Raw genomic sequence first — 25,370 nt, forward strand, 5'->3', positions numbered from 1 at the left:
ATTATCAAAAGACAATTTCTTTGGATAGTCCTCTTGACAACCCCATGGTTTATTCCACATGGAATTTGTTTGTTGAATCAATGACCTTCTCCATAGATACATTATGCCCAACATTCTTATTAAACTTCTTCATCTTTTGAGAAACTATTGACCATAACCTTTCATCCTCTAGAGTCTTTCCATCTTTGTCATTCACAATATGTGGTTCCTTTATTTGCTTTGAAATTGTCAAAGTTTGAATTTGATCATGATTTGTAGGGTCTTCATGTACCACTTCCACTATATTACTTCTTTTTTGAGGACATTCAACCATAAAATGCCCTAACACACCACAATGGAAACAATGTCCTGCAAATGTACCCCATTTAAGCCGAAAATACATAGGAGGCATACTAGAGCATGCAATTTGTAAACAAACTTGGTCTCTTTATAGCAGTATTCCAAAGAATACACATCAGATATCAATTTTAAGCATTCGCACTAGGAGGCACAAAGATCTTTCCCAACATTTCCATTGTTGATCATAATATTAGCTAGACCACTAAATATGTGCACTTTACCTCAACCCATATATGATACTCTTGCTTCAATATATCTTGGTATTCCACTAGTGGCCTCCACGGAACAATATGAACGAAACTTTTCTAATAAAAAACTAGCAATTTATTGAGTAATTTCTCTTTATACTCTTGTACTACCAAAACAACCTCATAAAACACAAGAGGACCGGTATAAACATCTTGAACACAATCAACTTGTAAAATCCCACGTAACCATTGTTTGACCCTCCAAAGGAGAGGTATCTTCCCTGTGAAAAACAATATCACCCCTCTATCAAAAAAATTGGCAAATGAGCCCAAAAACTCCTTATTGTCTATTTCTACCTTAGCCACTTCATTGTCAACAAACTTCTCAACAACTTTTACATTCTCCCTTATACAATTTTCCATTAGTAAATTTGTCATGCATCTTAAATGTTCCCAATGATTGTCATCCTTCTCAATATCATCTTGTTGCACTGCATCAACATAAGACATGTCATTACTATTATCTCCAATACATTGTTGTCTTTTACCATCCTCCCTTGGACTCGATACTGACTCAACCATGCATGCATCCTTTGAGGAATTCGAAGACTCATCCATATTCATGAAAACACTAACATCCATATGACAAAAAGTAGAGAGATCTCACTTAGTAGCAATTTTGTTGGAGAAGGAAACAAAGCAAGCAACCATGAGATGCATACAACCAAATAACGATTTTGCTTGTAACATTCTACAGAAATCACCAAATGAGACGTGCAACTACTGTTTAGAAAGTTTCTACAAGTTAAGAAACAAACACCCTACACCCTCCTCCTTGAGATGAGATCACTTCCCATTAAGATCATGGTCATGGAAAGGGTTGTTAAATACATGCTTAAGGTTCAAAAAGTCCCTCCCATCGACTTCTTAGAATTGCATGGGAAGCAAGCAAAAAGATCCAGAAGACGCATCAAAGCAAAATTTTGTGTTCCGATTGGATGCAAGATATGGAAAAATAGTTTGGTAGATGGGATGCAACACTCTTGCTTTATGATGCATCACTAGATTCCTTTGTAAATGAGGCCTTTTTGCAACGCCAATGTATCATGACATGGGGTAAATGTAGAGGCTCACGCTTCACAAATTATACTACACATGTTACACCTAAATATAAAACCATATTCTTCACGGAACAGGGAAACCGTACACACCGATACATGTTAGAGCCCATCATGTTATCTGCCATTTGAACCATTGTTCCATGCGACTTAGCTTATATGTATTGCGATGTGAGATGAGGCATTGGGGCACAAGTGATGAGAGTGGTTAGCTATGCACATTTTGCCCTAAACAAGTTTGAGAGTCTAAGTATCACACTTTCATAGAATGCTCTGCCTTTGATCATATTCGACCATGCTTTCCACATATCTTCGACCAAGCCCAATCCTTGCACGAATTTCTCTCACAACCACAATGTGCACTCTTGATTGCAACATTCATTGGTTGAACATCGAGAGTTGCTACTCACTTTCACACATATTATGTGCAATGCAATATTTTTTGTCTCATAGGTCATATTTGACCTTCGAAGATGATAATAGAATATCTCTCTTTGTGTACATTATTTGAAAAGTGTTTAAGTGGACTTGTTAGAAGTCAAAACCTTTTGACTTAATCAAGAGACACTTAACCCAAGCATGTACCCCTCAGATCACTAGACTAGGACAAGGAGCTCCTCATTGACACATTTGTTGTCATGAGCATACAAAAAGGTGATCCCTAATACATTCTAGGAAGACTCAATCTCATGTCCACTCTACTCATAGCATAGACCTTCCTCAATATGTAAACACCTAAAGTTTGTTCACTAGATGTTCCAACCAATATCAAAGAATAAATACTCCATAAACTTTGTCTTTCCTTCCATGTTGTAGATGAAATTCTCTTTTTGTATTATGAAGATGCTCATCAATAACATGTTTATTATTGTTATCATTGCCTAGAAATATTACTGCATTTGTTTAGGATTTTGAAAAGTTCGTGTATCAAGAAAAATTAGGAAAGCTAGAACTTGCAAGGTTAAGGAGCAAAGTTGGATAGCTTCAATATAAGATCACAAAAAAACACACACCATAATTAAGCAACATACTAAAGTTAAATTTTGTGGGAATTAACGTGATGTCATATGCAAATTATTGAACAAAAATATGATGCCTTAATATTTGGAATAATATCACCATTATTCAATTTCATGCTATCTAATTAAATTTCTTATTATGCTTAGTAGCATTACCCATTTGTCTGTGCGAAAAGGGTTGTTGGAGGCAAACTCAAGTGGACAATTTGTTTGCTTGATATCTTCATTTAGCCACTTGGACAGCCCAACATGTGAACATGCTACCTTGTATTGCTTTTCAATTTTGCCGAAAATGGAGGGGGGCTTAAGGCTTAAGACTTAAACAACACTCATGATTTTATGAGCATCACAAAACGATGTTCTAAAAAGAAGGTAGTGTGAAACATCACAATATGGATTCACCACTCAAAAGTAGAGCAATTTGATAAACTATTATATTGGCATCCAAGGACAAAGTAAAGCATCCATGTATAAAATTAGCATACTACATTCAAATTGCATGTATTCATGGAGTAACGTATTTCTAGCTATATTCCTTTTATAAATACTTTACTTCTGATCCTTGAATGCAACTTAATGACAATTAGATAACAATTCCCGTTGAAATATACACACATAAATGTTTCTATACAATAAATTATAGCGAATTCTACATGGTTGGTAGCTGCATGGCGTACACATTTTGGAACAAATTGCACACTTCCATAATCCAATATGGTTTCAACATTTCTGCATGTTTCATCTCTGTATTCTAAGGCAGGAGTCAATTTCTCTAAACTTACAGTGGCATTCTACACGGTAGCTGCATCACCTACATGATTAGGAACAAGTTGCACACATATAATCCAATATGGTTTTCAAGATTTCAATCTGAAGGCAGAAGTTAAATTCTTTGGAATTCTGAAAAGATTCTTTCAGGGAAATCAACTCTGAAAAGTATGAAGTAAATTTGTAACCCATAACAAGGTAAACGTGGAAGCACCAAACACTATCCACATATCGATACCAGAAGGTATGGTACAAATGGTCCTAGGAATGCTCCAGTTAGGTTCATATCTCGAGGTCATTATTTGTATATAATAAATAGCATTTACTAGCTAGCAAATACATACTATACTATAAAGGTATGAAATTGTGAACATTTTCAATATATCCTACCCTGTACAAGAGAAAGATCACAAATTTTAAATATAACGAATTGAGCCTATCCTGTTCAGTCTTCATTGTATTAAGAAATTCTCACCTATGCATCATCAGAGTTTGTTGATAAGCTCCCACTCCTCCGATCAGATTGTTTCGCACTCCTGATGTTTACTTTCAGAGAACTCCTAGGAGAACCCTTAGGAGAGGGACTATGAGGTTCAATGGACAAACTCCTCTTTCTTGAAGATATGTCCCTAAATCAAAGCAAGATGGGAAGCCATGAAATTAGACTTGATCAAGAACTCCATCTCAATTAAATATGGAAAACAATGAAAAAGGAAATTCTCCAAAATTTTCTTTATTTGCCCAACTGTCTTTGGGTTTTAGTTATTTCCCCAATAACCCTTAGTCAAATCTCGAAACAGAGGAAAAAGGATGAATGAAACATAAAATTGCTCAAATAGCACATATAGTTGAGAAAACAAGTATTAAATTATCATACAGTTCCTCGAAAATACTTAGGGGCATATGGAGAAATAAAGAACACCTTAGCAGTATTTCAGAGTTTCCCTCAAACAGACAATGTTAAAAAATTAGTGTAATAACAATAATTACAAGACTAACCTTTTATGATATGGTGATGCACTTCTGTCTGGGTTTCTGCCTCGAGGATTCCTTCTATCATTGTCTCTCATCTGACCATCTTCTGTTCTTCTCACCTCTTCTCTTGATCGCACTGGACTCTGAATTCGACTCCTGCTAGCGGTATGACTCCTATAGTGCCTCTTACTTGAGTTCCTATCGTGCCTATCATTAGTAGGACTGCTGCGATGATAATCATTTTCCTTTCGATCATCTCTGTACCTGTAAATGGCAACCCAGGAAAGGTGAACCACCCACTCTAGCAGCAACAATCCTATGTGCTACCTATGTTGATCAAAATGATTCTTATGAAGTATAGCTCCTTTCCCATAGTGAGATTTAAGACACAATGACATTCTCCTACTTAGATACATCTACTATGCTAAAATCTAGCTCCATACACAAGTGAAAATTGCTTGAAGACTAAAACGAAGGGTAAGGGCAAAAGCTTCCAAGCCTCCAGTTGTACAGAATGGAGATGGTATTGAATACACGGTGAGGCATATCATGACATGTCCCATATGATGAATCAAGATACACTTCCAAGTTTGGTATGTTTGGCTTAGGTTGCAAAAGAAGAAGACATTGAAGCTCTTAATTGATGCTTAAAAACAAGGGGTAAGAGTGAACTCTTCCAATGTGCAGGGTAGAATTTGTAAATCCATAGCATCAAAAACTTCAAAATCCTATGAACAATTACAATTCGATACACTAACCTGGAACGCCTTGGATTCCGACTTCGTGATTTTTTCCATTTAATGTTCTCCTGGGTGATTCTTCCCCTCTGGCTGTATATTGAATACAATGGTTAAAAACTCTGTTGACAAACACACTTCTATGTTTTTAAGTCTGGAGAAATTTAAAGGCAACATTACAAGTTTATATTGAAAAACACATACATGAACTTGTGTACTCTTCTTATCATATTGAAAACAGGACTATAATCACATTACAGTTGCAATAACGCATCTGACATCAGAGGCCGCACAAAAAATAATTGATTCTATTTGGAAGGCATTTCAAAGATGAGTGCAATATAAGGTGCACTTTGATTCATTGTGCCCATTATACGTGTCATAGACCCTAATCATAAGCAATAAGAAACTTGTGTTGCGTCCAAAAAATTCATGCAAATAGATCAAGGAAATCTAAATCCTTACTGTATAGAAGCGGTTTACAATTGCACACAAACTTATGATTCAGCCAAAACAAACCATGAAAACAACCAGTCCTCCCTGACATCATTTGTAAAGGTCCTAATGGAATAACTAACTACTTACTATTTTGTTTGTCCAATCAATAATAAGAAGATCAGTAAATCTCACATAGTCTCCATCTCTCAGCCATATTTAGCAAATTGAACAGAAATGTTCCGCCCATCAATGTTCTTGCCTGTAACATCCAGATCATGCCTCAATCAGTAGCAATAGACATGCATAAAGCTACCGTTATTCTGTATCTACATGCATAGGATCACATAACATTAATTCCGGAAGAAAGGATTACATGAGCAGCCATGGAAAGAGTATATCTCTGTGCAAAACAATCATTTGTGGACAATTGAACATTTTGAGAGTGGCTTGGAACATTTTTAATAACAAATATTGCTTTGATAGCTGTGGCATGAATAGATAAGGGAAATGGTGATGCAAATTATAAATAGTTCACATTCTCTTCGATAAGCCTGCTTTTACCAACGTACTCTTATTCACTTTATACTTTTGATTTATCCTTGTTCTACCTTTTTTAGATCTCAGAGGTAATACTGGCCTCCTTAGACCCTCTCTTTGTCCTTCTTTACTACATAGGTTTGCATGCACGCAATTATACAAATAGACACTCATATGGAGAGAAGCAAATATTGATATAAAATAATGGAAAGGAATGGTAATGTAGCATGTGTGTTTACTGCACTAACTTATGCATTACATATTTTTGCTTCTATGCTCCAGAAAATGCATAGTTGCATGGATGTCAACAGATTGTGTATATAGAAAAAAGCTTCTGGTAGGTTCTAGCTAGTACTTTTGCACAGAAAATAAATTCTAGTTACCATCCAATCGTTCAACGGCTTTTGATGTTTCATGTGAATGCTTATATCTAACAAAAGCAAATCCACGAGAATCTCCAGATCTGCCGCATAATTGTGACTATTAAAATAAGATAGAGAAATCTGTTACACAAGCATCATAGTTTTACTTTTAAGAAGCAGAAACAGAAGGCACAGCAATGAAAGTTGGAAGACATTTGGAATCTCTAAATTATGTACGTAAAATCTTTGGTGTATTGTACTTAATTACTGACCTTCTATCTCTAGGAATGAAGATATCGACTACTTTACCATATCTATCAAATAATGGGAAAAGATCATCTGCAGTTGTTTCTATTTCAATGAAAACAACCAATTAGATCCAAAGGACATGAAGTAGGATATATTTTTTTAATCAATGGCCAGTTTTGAATAGAACACATGCATGCACTTACATTATGGTCTATCTATTAGGTACTGCATAATCATCTTCCCTATGCTCCAACTTATTCTTTCCATATAAATTCAATGACATGATCAACTTGTCAGATAAAACTTTATAAGCACAACTTACAAGCCAAGAGTTTGAACTAACAAATAGTAGTAATGAGACCTCTAAACGAAAAAGAAAATGTCTTACTAAAATTCAAAGTAAAATGGATATGCAAACAAGCTCAATGAACAAGTACAAACTTCACAAATTCATTGTCCTGCTCAAAAAGAGTAAGATTACCAAACTAATCATGGAAAGCCATTTCTGCATTAATTAAGGCTTGCGCATCGAAAGCTATGTGCCTCAACTTTACCAATGTATATTTTCGCTTTTTACTGAGCACCATTCCAGTATTATAAACTATACTCGGGATAAAAATAAAGAGATGCCTACAAAAAAATAGTTGCATATTCTTTCTTCTGTGATTAGTCTTTGGTTAAGACCCTATATCAATTGTCACACAAGGTCTTCTCTGAGCTTCCATTTTAAATTCTATGATTATCATGTGATTTCAACATCATCTATACATAATACAACATTACAGTAAGATAAGACTCGCACCATTATGTTCTTCGCACGTCAAAAATTACAAATGACGAATTGACCTAATGAAGATGAGGCATGTATACATAAAGATTAGGGGCGACAACTGAACCAACTAAACAAGCTGTCACTGAAGATGTGCAGATGTGGCATCATTCTAAACTCAACATAAACACTGGTGGTTTAAGTGCAGTAACATCCAAACACATTACTCAAACTATAATTTCTAAAGCACTGGCAGATAGTAGAGTCCATACTGATACAAACATGGTGACATCAACTTGTTTTAAAATAAAGAGACAATATGAGTTTATATAAACTCCAGATGCAATGAAAACGCATTGCAAGATTAAGTATGTGGAGAGATAGAAAGAAAATATAGACATATAAAGACGCAAGAAAAAGAGATGGTTTCAATATCTGATATTTGGAATAAAAATAATGATCATAGTGCGTGAAGAGTTAAAAGAAAGAAGTGCAAATAAAGTGAATGATGTGGAATTATGAAGAAATGAAGGCAAACACATGTAATTGGTGCAAGAGATAGAACAAGTTTCAAGATTTGATCTGGAGGATCAAGATGACGCTCATATCAAGAGATGATTTCAGGGAAATAAGATCAAAACTCTGAGGATAATGAGAAAAGTGTGGCCTTCAGAGATAAGCCAGTATGGGTGCAACAACAAGATTCATACAGTTGACTCGAGTAAACAAGATGACGTTCATAATGTACGAAAATCTCAAAGAACGAAGATGAGAACACAGAAAATGATAATGAGCTAGATGAAAAATAAGTGGATGGCAAATATCTGAGAGAAGAGAGAAAACAAAATTTACTGAAACAACGACAGAGAATAACATGTAAATGCTGCAAGAAATACAAATTTCAAGATTTGACTTGAGTAGTCATGGTCAAGTGCACACAGTGTAAATATTTCAACAAATTAAGAAGATGATGATCAGAATGGATGGCACACGTAGCACCTAAAACATGCAAGAAAACCGAAAAGTTTGAACATTTGGCTTTCAACCAGTATCAAGTCCATACATTGTAAGGATTTCAATGAAATAATATCAAATCACACAGAGAATGACAAGCACTGCAGTGCAAAGTAAAAAAAAATCCGTAAAGCGTGAAAGAAAAACAAGTTTCAAGTTTTTGACCAAAGAAGTCGTATGAAGAAATCAAACAAAATAAGAACAAAATAAAGATAGTGCGAAAAACAACGGAAGGTCAAAATCAGAGAGGAGGAGGAGGAGGAGGAAGAAGAAGAAGAAGAAGAAGAAGAAGCGAAACTTACTGAAACTGATGTTGAGGATGAGGAGGGAGTACGTGTCGCGAATATCTGGAGGACCGGATCGCCCGAAATGAGACATATCAGAGATGGAGATGGAGATGGCGATGGCGATGGCGATGGCGATGGCGATGGCGATGAAAGGAGATGGCGATGGCGATGCAGACAGCAAAGATAAAAACTAAAAAGATTACAACAATGAAAAAGCAAAATTTGAAAACGGGGAGGGTTTTTTTTTCGCTCTTTTGGGGCCAACTTTTCGAAATTCCAACAATACCCCCCCCCCCCCCCCCCTCTTTCTCTCTTTGTTGGTAAAAGCACACAATTATATTACATATATTAATCGTTACTAAAATCCACTTGTTACAACACTTCTTTTAATTTCCTCTACCTACCTATAACCCATATGTAGGGAGACGGACATCCTGTAAAGCCATTAGAAAACCAGAATATGCACTTGAGGAAATGATCCCCATATGCACTAGTATTGGAACAATGCCCCCAACTAGTCATTTGGACTATATTTGAATATACTACGAATAACAACGGCTTAAAACTCGCCAAATATTAGATAAGTACTTCCAAATGATATATGTTATAGGACATTTAATGAACCTATGTGTATTGCCCTCCAACGGAATGGCGTAAAAGAATCATGTACTTGACCTTAGTCCTCGCCTCTTTAAGGCTGACCCTAATGGAAGCCCACCAATCATGATTGTCCATATGAATACCTTTGCTCGAAAAGGCAAATGGGAATGCCAACCACATTGCAAAATTTGCCACCACCTTGCATTTGACTTACATACATTCCACACCTTTTTTGCTTTAGGTGATACCCAAGATAATGATGCCATTGCATGGTGATACAAGATATTGTAATGACCTATATCAAAGCGTGTACCATCCTTTAATCGGCAATCCATCCAAGGTGCAACATTCATTTTTATCGGCAAAGATTCGTCAAACAATAGTATATCTTGTAATTGTTCCCAAATAAATCCATAATTTGGGGTAAAACATAACAATCGTTTGCCATCTTCAAATTGTGACAACCTTTGAGATTCATTATCAACCATATCACCCAATTCTACAACCCCCAAACGAAATAAACAATTGAATTGAGATCTCAACTTCTCTTTTCCATGCCAATGCGATACTCAAGAAGAAACAAGCAATTCATTTTGTAATGACAAAATATCCTCTCTCTCTCTCTCTCTCTCTCTCTCTCTCTCTCTCTCTCTCTCTCTCTCTCTCTCAATGCCCTTTGACTTCTTCCCAACACCATTTACTAGAGATTACCCATCATGGGTAGCAAACACTTCCATGCATTTGTTGCATGACTTGACCATTCCAATATAGAACCAGTTGTGGTCGTTTGCCGCCTCCCCATGCATCCCTTATCTAACATCTCATCTCCCCCAATGTCTCACCCTTGCATGTGCCTATCTAGTTGTTCATCGTATAACTTTGTTTCTGTGCTCATGTAATCAGTTCGTCCACCTTCTCTTGATACATGCTATTTTAACATTTGTTTCTATATGGACAATTCATCCCCCTCTTATCTTTCTCATTGAGAGAGGGCGAGGGGTTGACTCTAGGGCTCTTGGGGCATTTGTGGAAACATTAAAAAAATAGAGGGGCATTTTGTAGTTTTTCCCTTCTAAACTACAAAATTGTCCTAAAAGTAACTTATATCCACATAACCATCCTTTAGGTTGAACATCAATTGATGATCAACAAGGATAATTGTAGCCACTCTAAAGAGCCAATATGATGGCCTCAAGGGCAGCTCCGATAGAGTTGAAAGACAACGAATAGCCTTCATCCAACAATGGTCGTCCTCTCCCTTTCTTAAATCAGTGGGCATCCACATAAGATGGAACTATCGCGTCCCTACAGGGATTTGTACATAATCATCTTGTTTGTAAAATTTTATAACTAATGGAAGGAGTTTTTTTTGGGAAAAAACAAAAAAACATGTCTTTGGGTTTTTCTCATTGCATATCTTTCATCCATACAAAAAATGAATAATTTAATATTGCTACTACTAAACCAACATTTCTTGGCCTAAAGGCATGCATAATATGCCAATACATGCTATTGAGGTTGTTTAGGTCCCAATATACAATTTATAAGTACATGATATGTTTGATTTTGTACTCAAAACATATATGAGTGGAAGATGGGCATGATGGGGAATATTTTGATTTTGATTGTACTATATATTATCGACGTGTCTTCTTCAACCTTCTAAATAGAGGAGAGCCCAATGTGGAGCTAGTTAAATTACATCCCAATTACGTTGCATTGCTTTAAGAAGTAATGACCATTGTTTTCAACCATTTGGATATAGGTGATGAATTTGTAATATTCTTGGGTGAAATTGCCCGTGTGCATGAGGTTAAACAAAAAACTAAGAGATTTATTGTTTCAACCCTTATGTTGCATTGCACATGTTCTATACATCGAAAAGGTTTTAATCAAGCGAGCTCAAGAATCCATGATAAATGTTTTTGTTGTATGGAAAATGTCCTTGGTCACGAAAACGATATTTTGTCAATTCTAAAATGATGGTTTCTATGTGTGTTGTGCTAAGAAATGTAATCAACCCCTTTGTTAAAGTTTACTACATGGAGAATGATTATTTCGTGTTCTAGTAGCAAATATAGTGTTTTCATTTTGTTTATTATATTTCCTATATGACTTGGAAGTCATTAAAATTAATATAAAACAAAAGATTCCTACATCTCATGATCACAAACTAAAAAAATTGTAAGGCCCTCTTTAATACTTGAATTATTGAAAACTAAGCACTTATGACAATATGGAGAGAATTTAATGGCATGAAAGAGAAGAAAAGATGAAGTATTTTTTGGCAGAAATTAATTAAAAATATTGTTCAAAGTCAACAATTTTCTTGACAATCTTGGTTGATACTTAGTTACAATCAAGTGGTTTGGATTGCCACAATGGCTTGTATTTCGATCAAATTTTCTAAAATTCTTCAAAAAAGAACCTATTTGATCCCGAGCAAAACATCAAAACTTTAATTTGCCAATAAGCACATATCACTGAATATGTGTGCGCATTTTCATTGTGAACAATGTTACGATTCTTAAATTAGTAGTGTAGAAGAAAAATTACATTTCACAACCTTATGTCCTTCATCCACCCTTAGCCCGATGAGCGAAGCTTGATCACATTTGAATTGATTGGATCATGTAGTCAATGGTTGGAGTTTTGGTTTGTAAACCTTTGTATAACTCCCCTCTTTAATACTAGAATTATCGAAAAGTAAGCACAGATGACAATATGGAGAGAATTTAATGGCATGAAAGAGAAGAAAAGGTGAAGTATTTTTTGGCAGAAATTAATTAAAAATATTGTTCAAAGTCAACAAATTTCCTGACAATCTTGCTTGATTGATACTTAGTTACAATCAAGTGGTTTGGATTGCCACAATGACTTGTACTTCAATCAAATTTTCTAAAATAAGAACCTATTTGGCTCCAAGCAAAACATCAAAACTTTAATTTGCCAATAAGCACATATCACTGAATATGCGTGCGCATTTTCCTTATGAACAATGTTACGATTCTTTAGTAGTGTAGAAGAAAAATTACATTTCACAACCTTATGTCCCTTCATCCACCCTTAGCCAATGAGCGAAGCTTGATCACATTTGAACTTATTGGGTCATGTAGTCAATGGTTGGAGTCTTGGTTTGTAAACCTTTGTATAACTCCCAACACCCCCCCTTGATCACCTTGTCACCCTTCTAGTATTAATGGAGGAAAGTTGCCTTAGAGGTAAAGGTTTATATTGTTGCTTTGTAGACTTCAAGAAAGCTTTTGATATGGTACCTCGTGAGTATCTTTGGAGGCGAATGGAAGAACTCAAGGTGCCAAGTGAATATATGCTTACAATTTCCCGAATATATGAGAAGGTTATATGTTGTGTGCGTATGAGTAATAGACTTTCAGATTTTTTCAATTGCACTATTGGTGTTAAACAAGGATGTCCACTCTCACCAACACTATTTGGTCTATGCATTGATGAATTGGAAGAAATGGTTGCCAAGTTTGTAAAGGAAGAATGTGTTGACGAAGTTGCCATTGGGAATGTTGTCATTATGCTTTTGCTATATGGGGATGATGTAGTGTTTTTTGCAAATATGTTAGGAGATGCACAAAAACTTATGAAGGCATTGGAAAATTTTTGCATGCATACTAAATTAAGTGTTAATAGCTCTAAAACAAAGATTATGCTTGTGAAGAGTAAAAAAAGAGATAAACCATGCACTATTTACAATATATAAATGACTTGAATGTGTGGAAAGCTTCAAATATCTTGGCCTTGAAGTTCCTTCAAATCATAGATTGAATGAATGTGCTACACATAGCTTAGAGGCGGGTAAGCGAGCATATTATGCATTTGAGAACACATGCAATCATGGAGATATTAAGTGTTGGGTCCTTAGGAAATACATTTTCGACACTTTGATGACATCAGTGCTTCTCTATGGGGTGGAAGTATGAGGTGGTAGCATCCCTAAATCTATGTGGAAAGAGTTCGAAAATGCCCAAAAACATTTTCTTACAAAGTTTCTACAAGTTAAGAAACAAACGCCTTACACCCCCCTCCTTGAGACGGGATCGCTTCCCATTGAGATCATGGCCATGGAAAGGGTTGTTAAAGACATGCTTAAGGTTCAAAAAGTCCCTCACATCGACTTCCTAGAATTGCATGGGAAGCAAGCAAAAAGATACAAAAGACACATGAAAGCAAAATTTTGTGTTTTGGTTGGATGCGAGATATGGAAAAATGGTTTAGTAGAGATGGGATTCAACACACTTGCTTCATGATGCATCACTAGATTCCTCTGTAAATGAGGCCTTTTTGCAACGCCAAAATTTTGTGTTCCGGTTGGATGCAAGATATGGAAAATTGGTTTGGTAGTGATGGGATTCAACACACTTGCTTCATGATACATCACTAGATTCCTTTGTAAATGAGGCCTTTTTGCAATGCCAAAGTATCATCACATGGGACAAATGTGGAGGCTCACGCTTCACACATTATACCACACATGTTGCACATAACCACAAAACCATATTCTTCGTGGAATAGGGAAATCGTACACATCATTACATGTTAGAGCCCATCCTGTTGTCTGGTATTCGAACCATTGCCTCTATGTGACTTAGCTTACATGCATTGCGATGTGAGATGGGGCGTTGGGGCACAAGTGATGAGAGTGGTCGGCTATGCACACTTTGCCCTAAACAAGCTCGAGAGTCTAAGTATCACACTTTGATACAATGCTTTACCTTTGATCATATTCGACCATGCTTTCCACAAATCTTTGACCAAGCCCAATTCTTGCATGAATTTCTCTCACAACCAAAATGTGCACTCTCGATTGCAACATTCATTGGTAAAGTTCTTGAACATCAAGAGTCACTACTCACTTTCACATGTAGCACTAGAAATGTAATATTGTTGGTCTCATAGGTCATATTTGACCTCCGAAGGTGATAATAGAATCTATCTATCTATCATATATCTGTCTATTTATCTCAGCTTGGTGGTTTACATTGTAGCATTAGAAGTCATAAAATTGAGAGAACCCAAGTTTGATCCTTGTCATGGGCAAGGCCGTGTCTCATATATCGCAATTGGTCTCCTATCAACTTCAAAAAATCTATCTATGTTTCCATCTCTTTGTAATAAATGACACAATCAAAACAATTGTATGTAAAAACCACCACCATTGTTGCCCTCCCCACATAGGTAGAGGGGCATTCTAACCACCATCACAATATTGTTACCCTCCCCATATAGGTAGAGGGACATTCCCGAGTGCCTTAAAAATATTTGAGTACATGATAAACAATCCCCACATGTCGTTGCATCCACCAATTGTCGTAGAAGTATGCCTTTCAACTTTCTAATGTATAGATTTACACAATGTCTACTATCAACATGAAGGCATTGCACATATTCCAATTATGTTGCAATCCCCAATATCATTGAAATTGGAATATGATTTCCATCTCATCTTGAGGTTCATTTTACACATATTGGCTAAAGACCCATTGTCCAGGCATAAGACAATGAGAAGACAATACTTGCCATGTTTTTTATAATATTTCCATTGAATACAATGTGCAATGGGGAATGAATGAATCAATGTGTATTGTTTTCCAATTGAACAATACAAAAGAAACATATGCCTTATGCCAATCCTCTCATCTCGTGTGTTGAACCTCCCCCAATTATCACTCTCCAAACAAACACCTTGGATTAAAACAGAAATTGGGAATGCCAACTACGTTGCAACGTTTTCCGCCTCTGTTGCAATAGACTTCCTTACATTCCATTATTTTTTGTGTATTAGATGATAACCATGTAAATGATGCCACAACATATTACTGCTTCGCATTGACAATCTTGTACGACCCTTCAAAACCAATCTAACCAAGGTTAATGTTTTGTCCTCGTTTACAAGCAACATTGCAACAATGTTATGCTTTGCAACTTTTACCAAGTAAAACCATAATTTAGTGGAATACATAGCCATATTTTAGCATAACCAAACTCTAACAACGTTTGAGATTTTGTATCAATTATGCTACCCATTTCAAGAACCTCTAACTAAAACAAACAATTGAGCCAAGATCTTGACTTTTCCTTTCCTCACTATTGTAACGATGGACAAGTAACAAAAAATTACTTTTGTGATGAAATTACATTGCTCTCGACTATTTGATCATGCCTATTCAACATACGGAAAATATTATTCCCAATATATTACCAAGTCTTTAGCATAAATTGATGGTCATAGCTTTAAGAGGGATGCACCTATTGAAACAATTCCACCATGATGGCTTAGTCTTAGTTTCCCATGCACCAATCCTTCTTTCTCAATAAAGTGGCGCATCATATATAAACCAAAGAGGTTGCAAAATCTCTTGTAATCCTTATTCATCAAACAAATTAATTTGTAAAAGGTCTAGAAGAGTGAGTTCCAAAATACATTGCACCACTTTGAGTCACACATGAAATGACCATGATTGAGACTTCCAATATATAAAGTCGTCTTTCAACTTATTGTTGAGAATGAGGAGATTAAACAATATGGAAAGATTCGTAAGACTTTGTAAAGCCAAGCACAACTAAGATTTCCTTTCAAATCTATTCTAAAAATGATGAACTAAGAAATTATATCATAGCTCATGGATTTGAGCTTGTAGTATACCATTGTAGATAACATAAAAATCTTTTTCCGGTTTTAGACTCCAAGGTCTCCCTTGTCGAAGCACTACAATTGATATAGGTATTCATTTTATATGAGAGTACATCAAAGGTATTGTCCATGCCATTAACTCCTCCTGAGTACGTCAAGCCCATCAACATGGTGAGCTCAAAGGTATCCCTCCCCCAATTTCTGTTTAATCCTTGGCCATATACCTTAGCCCAACATTTACTCCCTACTTATATGAAATGTTCTCCCTATGTCTAAGTCTAAATGAGCCACAATCAAGTAAATGCTAAAAAATAGAATCTATGTGTGAATCCAAAGAATTTTTATCTTCAGATCCAAAGATGAAGAGTTCCAACACAAGAGCCACCATCACACCCTTCTCATATTGGATACCTAGGTGAGAGTTATGACTGGATTTTGTAAGCTCTCTACCCAAACTCGAGAATACATTATTTTTCATTGGTTGTTTGACTCCATTGCTTGCACAATTACGATCATTCATGAGCCATGGAATCACTCATCACTCACACAATAACATTTCACCTCAATTGCACAGAACAAATGAAATTTCAATCAATAGGATGGGCCACGAACATTCTTCTTAAAGCTCAAAATCTTATTAATAACATTAGATAAGACTCAATGATACAAAATTCAATGAAGAGGTAGGTCACTAAGAAATTTGCATATAGGAAAGTTGTGTCCTATGTAAATACCTGGCAAACAAAACAACATTGGTGATTGTGACCGATAAAATAATGTGATGGAGTATGTATAGGTTTCCAACCAAATTAGAGGAGATTAAGTTTAATGAAGAGAGAGGCCTTTCCTTCACCACCTTAGGAAGCTTTTTCAAACAAATTGCTCAAGTGGGATTCCAAATCGTCTGGTGTGTATTTGACGTACTTCTCTTTGTATTTCACCATATCCAAATGATTATGGAAGCGTGCATGGAATGATCGATAGGCAGGAAGGATCATCGCAGTGACAGAGATGGTCAATTCTACACAAAGTTGATGGTCTGAAACCATCAACCCACTATGAGTCCTCAAATTCTCCTCAAAAGCAACATTAAATGCCTTAAACCTATCCTTGATGAGGTTCCTTGTTGAGTTATCTATGTTAGTAGACCCCCTGCTTATGTTAAGGCCATCATCCTTCAATAAAGTGACGATATTTACCCATGTCCTCCTATAGGTGGTGTGGTATTGTTTGAGCTTCACATTGTTTTTTTTTATCCATTCATCCCCTAGTAGTTTCCTCAGGTTAGAGCTTTTCACCTTTTGACCAATGTAATGCAAATGGTTCATCAAGAATAGGTAAGAGAGACCCAAGTCCTTGTAAAGCTTGGACTTGGCATCAAGCTTTTTCTCTAGGGCTTCCATTAACCTCAACATTGACAATGATAGGGGTCTAAAATCTTGGTTACCGAGTCCAATGTCATCACCGGGTTGATCACCACTACTTGCTCTACTTGTACTCGACACACTACCAGTTTGGTCATCGTTTCTCTCCCACAAGAGTTGGTTCATGGGGTTCATAAAATCGGATAGGAACCTCAAGTAATTCATGACATATTCGACGAGACGGAGGCGTCCTCTGTCGCTTATGAGCATCTTCGACGGGTCGTCATGTCGGAGGACCATGGTTTCGAATGCCGAGAAAGTGATGCGGGCCGCGTTCCCAAGTCTACCTAGGGTTTCGGAGGCCTCGGTGGAAATGCCGGATGTCCCTACACTCCTCATAGAATGGCCATCCTCCTGTTGTTGTCCGAAGAGAGATCCGATGGCCGGGATGAGCGGATGGAGGCATTCGTACATATCGAGGATCTTGAATAGCTTCTCGTGGGAGCACTCGGTGATGGCGACGGCATCGGCGAAACTTAGGAGCTCTAGCATGGCCTTCTTGGTGATGCCTACGAAGCATGAGAGTGCGGTGCCGGCCGACCAATCCCCGAAGATGTAATGGCACAAGCGCTTCTCGGCCGGGAAGAGCAGCCCGACCGCTACCTTCATCGCCGAGATCCAGGCCACGATCTCCACCTGCAGATCCTGCCATGGCATCCTCTGCACCGCCTCGAACATGGCCGGACCCCCCCCTCCTCCTCCTCCTCCTCCTCCGTCTGCAGAGAGCAGGATGGTGCCTTGCAGTATGGTCCGATGCATGCTCTCCTCCAGGGTCGCCTTGCGGACAGGGACATAGACGTGAGCTAGCTCCATGCCATAGCCCGACCTCAGCATCCTCGTCGCGATGTCGTACAGGTCCGCGGCTATGTCGGATGGGATCATGGCTTCGGAGAAGACGGCATCAGACCCGGCCTCCAACGGAGCTTCTCCATCCATGGTGGTAGCCATAGATTCTTGTTTATCTTCCTCATCACCATCACCACCACCATCACCATGACCAGTTCTGGCATGAGGATTTGGAGGACCATTACCTGCGGTGTTTCGGTCAACGAAGCTATCGAAGCCGTCCATGACAAGATCGCCGAAGGACGATCGTGGATGACCACTTCTGCCTGATGCAAGGAAATCGGACATCGCCCCAGGATCCGTGCAGGGTTTGCTGTGGTATGTGAGGAGATGCCGGAATTCAGCCTCAAGCCGGAACATGGCGGATTGCATTAGGTTCTGAGCATGATCCAACATACTCATGGATGCAGCAGCATCATTTTGTCGCTTGGTTACATAGTTACGATCAAATGAAGAAGAAGAAGAAGAAGAAGAAGAAGACAGATCAAAATGGTAAGTAGAAGGAGAATGAGAAGGTGCAGAAGGCTCGAGAGGAGGAGGTCCAGAAGAAGAAGAAGAAGAAGAAGAGATTTGAGACAGGGTTTGGATTAGGTCATGGAGATCATCGGTAGCCTGAAGGTATGGAGGGATTTCTTCTCTTCTATCGGACCACAGGAAGATTAGATCTGTGTCGTTGGATTCATCCACATCCCATTGGGAGATGATCTTCTCTGCAGAAATCATCAGAGAGTGGGGGGGGAAAGGATCCATGGGCTGCTGCAGCGGCATCATACTACGAGAATTGTTCTCCGATGATCCAGCCGATTGATGGAGGCCGATCGCGATCCGGTTATCGAAATCAGAGAGAATCTGGACCATGTCATCGACTTGAGAAGGGCTAAGCGTCTGGAGGATCTGCTGGGCAATGTCCACCAGGCGGCCCGTATCGCCACCGCCACCGCCACCGCCACCGCCCGCCCGACTCGGGCTCCTATATTTGATCCTATTGTTATTGTTGTCGGTATGGGTATCGGTCTCAGTATCGTAAGCATCGACATTGGTCTTCTTCTTATAGGGGGAGGTCCTTGCATTAGGCCCATTGTTGTGGTTGGTTTTGATGGTAGGATTGCCATGTTTGTCATGGTCCCGGGTGTCGCGATGGGTGCTATGATCGCCGATGTTCTTGTGGTTGTCATTATCCGTGCTATAAAGTCCTTGTTTGTTGTTGGATTTGGACATAGCTAGGATGTAATTAATTGCTAGTGCTCTCCGATGGCGGCAAGGGGCGGCGATGGCACACCCTATAGTCTGCTATATGACTTTGGATTTTGTAAGAGTTGTCTTGGAAAAGATTGGATGGAAGATGATTTGGAGTGTTTTGAATTGCTGTATTAATGGAGGTGCAATGAAGGGGAAATATTTAATGAAGATAAGACAAAATAGTGAGACACACGAAGAGAATTAGTTAAATGTGTACACGCATTCTCTCTCTCTCTCGTGGCCCATGGGCCAAATTTGGCCTTAGAAGACGCTAATATTTCTTTCTTTCTATGTGATAAGGTCAAAAGGACCCTCTTTCTCTATATGGGATGGACTCCCTGATCCTTTTGCATTCCGCGAACACCACACAAGCCAGTAGGAAACATCCTTGCCCATGCTTCTGGTCGAACTAATCATCCCTTCATTGATGCCAATCACCCCAATGAAAATTTGTGCTCATGTCTGTCCAAGTTACTTCCTTGAGTCCATTTTCCTTATGATTTATGAGGAGTATATTTGACTCGAGTGGATTGTTTATTGTATGATACAATACCTTAGATCATATATCTTTCAAATTTAAAGCAGTCGTTTGGCCAATGTTCACGGTTAATAATGTAAACACATCGGAAGCTATATGAGAACGTGTTAATCCACGAATGCACGTAGTAAATTTGTAACAAGGGATGCATATAGGATAGGTAGATACAAATTCTTTGGTTCACAAAAGGCAAGAAGTTGTTTAATTTTACTAATCATGATTCCTATGTGATGATAGGATCCTTAACATGCATTTGCTTTTAACTGATGCTTCTCGATGCTAGACTTGAGTTTTCTCTCCTTCATCATAATTGCAAATTGCAATGATGGAGATCCAAGTTTAACGTAAAACCAACACCATGTTGCATATATAATCTGAGATAATATCTAGATATATTCTTGTTTTTAAGCATGGAAACTTTGCTTCATTGATTGGCTCATAGTATGAACCATACATACCATACGTTCATTCACATTCGCGAATGATTGAACCATTCGCGTAAGAAAAACACCCTCAAAGAATGATAAATACCATACTTTTGGATTATCTATTTATTATGAGGTAAATAAGCTTAAACAATGGAAAAAACAAAAAAAAACATTAAAAAAATGGGGAAAAACAAAAAAAAAACTCAAGAATGTTTGAATGACATTCGCATTCGTTTTCCAACGTAGGAAAACAAATGTTATGCTAGACGAACACGAATTTTACGTACTATGGATTGGCTCACAAGGCTTCCAATTTTGTCTAGTATATTCCTCCCTAACGACAAGCATCTTTTCTCTCAGTAACAAGTGAATCTACTTTCTCGCATGGTTGATCAAACCTGTAGCCCATTTAGATCCCATTTGTCTTATTGTTGTGGATTGTATAGATGCCAAAGTCTTTTTGGCATTTAACATGTTTTCGAATTTAAATTTAAGTAAACAATAGCAACAATACAATTTTTAGTTTCAAATCTTGTACTTTTACATGATCATTTATAAAATATCTAGGAGGGCTTTACCCTTTGCTAACATGATCAAACCACAATTAGAATTCATATGATCTTGCCTTAATGTAAGGTTCCTCGGATTCATATTCCAAATCCTTGTGCAAGGAAAGTCTTCTTTAGGTTAATAATGTGAGCAAACTCACATTTCGTGCTATTGTGCAAGAGTAAAATAAACAATTTAAAATCTCAAGAAACTATACAAAATTAGTGAAGACATTATAAACCAAACAATTGCGGGACATTCTTTTTGTGTATACTAGAAAATAATATTTACAGTTGAAATGTCTAAAGATGAAGATGTACTACTTAGTGAGAGATTTTAGAGTTCAACTAAATTTACCCTTTGAGTTTCATTATAAAACACAATCACATATTTAAATTCCACATTAATTCTGCAAAATCCAATGGTTTGAAAAACATTTGATAGGCTTAGAAATGATATTCATCATGACCGTAAAAGATATTGGCATATGCTTCATAGCATCACCATCATGAATATATTTAATAGAATTGTGTAGTCGATGCATAATATGTTGAAAATGTTACCAATTTCAACACTCACAATGAAAGAATTTTGAGCCGCGTGACGCAAATAATATTGAAAAGTCATGTGAACAGATCATTCCAACATGTAAGAGTGGATGCAACACTTACATATAGGGTATAAAGAGGAAACATGTATTTTTCTTCACTCAAAAGAGTGCACATTCTTCATCTTATCCCACCAAATATGGATTTGAAGGAAATGGACTTGCAATAACCAAAATAAAAAACAATGTATGGTAAATAGAGAATCATTTTCCTTCCTTTGAATGTACAACTTCAGACCATTTGAAGCCTTGGCATAGTTTTAAACTACTGCAACAATGTAAGCAAGTTTGCTTGCCTAAGAGAGCTTTTGTGTGGATGGCAAGGTTCAATTTGATGTGCACTAGATAGAAACATAGAAGGGTGTTGGCTTTGTTGGCTGGCTACAAGGGAGATACATAAACATATCCACAAATTATAGGGAAAAGTACCAAGATACCCCTGGAAGTTCGTCTATTTACCAGAATGCCCCTCAAAGTTCCAAATTTACCAAACTACCTTTGAGTGTATAATTACTTTATAAAGTGTAAATTTTTGGACATAGGGGTAGTTTGGTAAATTTGGAACTTCCAAGGGCATTCTGGTAAATGGACGAACTTCTAGGGGTATCTTGGTACTTTTCCCTAAATTATATAAAATGATTGGTCAATATGAGAAACACGGGTCTGATCAATATCTACATAGTTAATAAGTAAACTTCACAAGTACCCACATGTCCCGTTGACATTCTTTTTGCACTTGAATTATGCAAATATTAGTATAATAAATTTGTGTCCTAGAAAGTATCTCAAAATAATGTTATCACTAAGGAATATATCTCAATGTTGGTTCATCATGACAATTTGGGCCTAAACACTTCTCGAGTTATGCAAATTGACAATGTCAACAAAAGGCAAGAGGAAACTTCTCAAAAATCAATTCATATAGATGATAATTCCCTTGATAGAACGTTTCATTTATCATTTACATCCAATTGTGTTAAATTGTATTCTATTCATGGTACTTGACATAGACATGTTGTAAGTACTATTTATGTAAATAACTAAAAAGGTACGGAAAACCCTAAGATTTATCATAGATATATCATATATATATATGTACTTGTACACTCGCCTTTTTTGAAATAATGAAAGTAATTTTGTGTGCCCGCAACAATGTTTCACTCACTCACATTCTCTTTCTCTCTCTCTCTTTGGTGAAAACACACAATTATATTAATAAATGTGTGTAAAAAACACTACTTACAATGGGTGTGACAATGGAGTATGGTCACCCACTAACTACACTACATGGGTAGTGGAACATGTTGAATTGCCAATAGGCAAGATGGACACTCCACCGAGGAAAGAATTTCCAATTGCTCCAATAAAGAAAATTGTCACATTAGTACTCCCTTCAACATTCGTAGATATGCTTCCACTCCATGCCTACCATCGAATACAAAAGTATTGCGTTGTCGTAGTGTGAATCACACACTATGTGAAATATGTAAAATACTATATCCGATTTAAAGTACGTATAATAAATAAAATAAAATATTAAAAATATTTATTACATGCATAAGGCAAGATTCAAACCTTGTACCTCCACATAGACAAACCCCAACCTTACCATTGTACTAACTTATACCAAGTGTTTTAAGTATAGATTTAATACATATAATACCTTTATTTACGCCTTCCTTTATTAAAAGGTAAGTCATGCATTTTTTAGAATGCGTGAATACTTTATTTATAAGAAAAATGTACACCAATAAAAAATGACTCGTGCACATCTAACAAGCATGAGCACTATATTTAGGAAATAAAAGCATAATGTAAAAAGGCAACTCATGCACATTTAGTGTGCATGAACACTTTAGAAAAAACATGAAGCTATACTTAGCCTCTTCTTGTCAGGAATAGTACTAAACAGAGAGAGAATTAGTACTAGAGAAGAGAAGTACTATTAGTACTAAGAGGATGGGACTGTGTAAGATTCCCGAGAGAGGAAGAGAGAAGAGGAGAGAGAGAGAGATTGCGAGAATGAGAGAGAGAGAAAGATGATGACATTAGCTAATATATTATGTGAAAGATAAGTACAAAGTGGCTAAGAGGCTTAAGATTGGCGTTGAACCAATTTGGTTCAAAACAATGCCTTGTGCCTCCTTTTATAGTGTCTTTAGGAATAATCCTGAAGCTTCTAGAATGTTTTAGAGAGATCTGGAATATACATCAATTTTCTATGATAAAGCATAAATGAAAATAATATCCTACAAATTACAATTCATAGTTTAATGGTAAGAGCTCGACCCATGTAGCATAAGGTCATGGGTTCGAGTCTTGCCATATCATGACACTATCTTCCCCTTAAAAATGACGAGTGGAATGAGTCAACGCTTATTGCGGTGGAAATCAGCAAGAAGATCTTGAGCATTGGCAACATGCTCGACGGGTTCCCAAGTACGTTCGCTCGGACTATAACCGAGCCAATCGACCAAATAATAAAGTTTGGAATCGAGGATGGTAGCAACTTGAACTTCATACTCCGGGCCAACGTCCAACTCTAGCAGGGGCGGCGGTGGTGTAACACGATCGGGAATGGTGTTTGCTTTATAAGGTTCAAGAAGAGAACAATGGAAAACCGGATGTATCTGAAGTTACGGAGGGAGATCAAGGCGAACTGTGACATCATTAACCTTACCCGTAATATGGAAAGGATCGAGTCGTCGATAATCCAACTTGTCGCACGGTCGAGTAGTCTTGATGTGACGACGTAAGAGCCATACTTGACCTCCGATGGCAAAAGAGGAGGGAATCCGATGACGATCCGCATAAGTCTTCTGTGTGTGTTGAGCATGACGAAGGTGAGTAGAGAGATCCATCCGGATCTTGCGTAGCCTCTCCAAATGATTCTCGACACGAGGGTTGGTAGGTAGCTCTGGGGTGTCGATCACCGACCAGCGAGGATGGAAACCGGTATAAGGGAAAAATGGGGAGACCCGAGTCGACGAGTGAATAGCATTATTATACGCAAACTCCGCAAAGTGGAGAATCTCAGCCCAATCGTCTTGTTGATAACTTAGGAAACACCGAAGATATTGTTCTAGTGTTTGGTTTGTTCGTTCTGCCTGCCCATCGGTTTGGGGATGGTAGCCGGAGGAGAGGTTGCAAGAGACCTTGAGCATCTTGAAGAGATGTTGCCAAAATTTGGAGACGAATTGAGGTCCTCGGTCACTGATGATACTGTCTGGGAGGCCGTGCTGCCGAAATACCTCATGCATGACAAGGGCGACGGTTTCCTCACTAGTGATGGCCTTAGTACATGGCACAAAATGTGCCATCTTCGTATATCGATCGACGATGGTAAAGATAGCATCGAACCCCTTCGAGACCCGCAGATCGGTGATAAAATCAAGACAAATAGATTGCCACAGCTTACTTGGAATCGGTAAGGGTTCCAACAAGCCATATGGATGGTGTCGTGGCATCTTTGGTTGACAGCAAGCATCACAGGTCCGAACGTAGTCGTCGACAAAACGGCGTATGTGGGGCCACCAAAAAGATCGCTACACTAGATCCAACGTCTTAGTACTACCGAAATGTCCCGCTGTATGGGTGTCGTGACAATTCTGGACGATTTGAAGGCGACAGGAGCAATCGGGGACATATACGCGCTTTTTGAAGAATAACAAACCATCA

The 25,370-nt window shown here is 37.7% G+C and overlaps 1 protein-coding gene and 1 pseudogene across 2 annotated transcripts; both read right to left on the reverse strand.

The window, feature by feature from the left end:
* Positions 1–3,888: 3,888 nt before the first annotated feature.
* Positions 3,889–9,888, reverse strand: LOC147856226 (uncharacterized; annotated as a pseudogene). Its single transcript, XR_015530671.1, has 8 exons — positions 9,619–9,888; positions 8,816–8,990; positions 6,754–6,832; positions 6,503–6,582; positions 5,775–5,841; positions 5,166–5,237; positions 4,432–4,671; positions 3,889–4,061 (listed from the first exon to the last, which is right to left on the reverse strand). The product of XR_015530671.1 is annotated as an uncharacterized LOC147856226 (transcript).
* Positions 9,889–16,674: 6,786 nt separating this feature from the next.
* LOC147856227 (exocyst complex component EXO70B1-like) lies at positions 16,675–19,600 on the reverse strand. Its single transcript, XM_087329326.1, has one exon. The coding sequence runs from the start codon at positions 19,547–19,549 to the stop codon at positions 16,919–16,921; it is 2,631 nt and encodes an 876-aa protein (XP_087185452.1). The 5' UTR covers positions 19,550–19,600; the 3' UTR covers positions 16,675–16,918.
* Positions 19,601–25,370: the final 5,770 nt, after the last annotated feature.

The sequence above is a fragment of the Azolla caroliniana genome, unplaced genomic scaffold, assembly GCF_043228905.1.
Source record: "Azolla caroliniana isolate FFs.n. ecotype wild unplaced genomic scaffold, voAzoCaro1.0.p SCAF_13, whole genome shotgun sequence".
In the NCBI taxonomy this organism is placed as follows: domain Eukaryota; kingdom Viridiplantae; phylum Streptophyta; class Polypodiopsida; order Salviniales; family Salviniaceae; genus Azolla; species Azolla caroliniana.

Excerpts from the sequence above, each read along its gene's own strand:
- LOC147856227 (XM_087329326.1), bottom strand. The coding sequence starts at position 19,549 with ATGTCCAAATCCAACAACAAACAAGGACTTTATAGCACGGATAATGAC.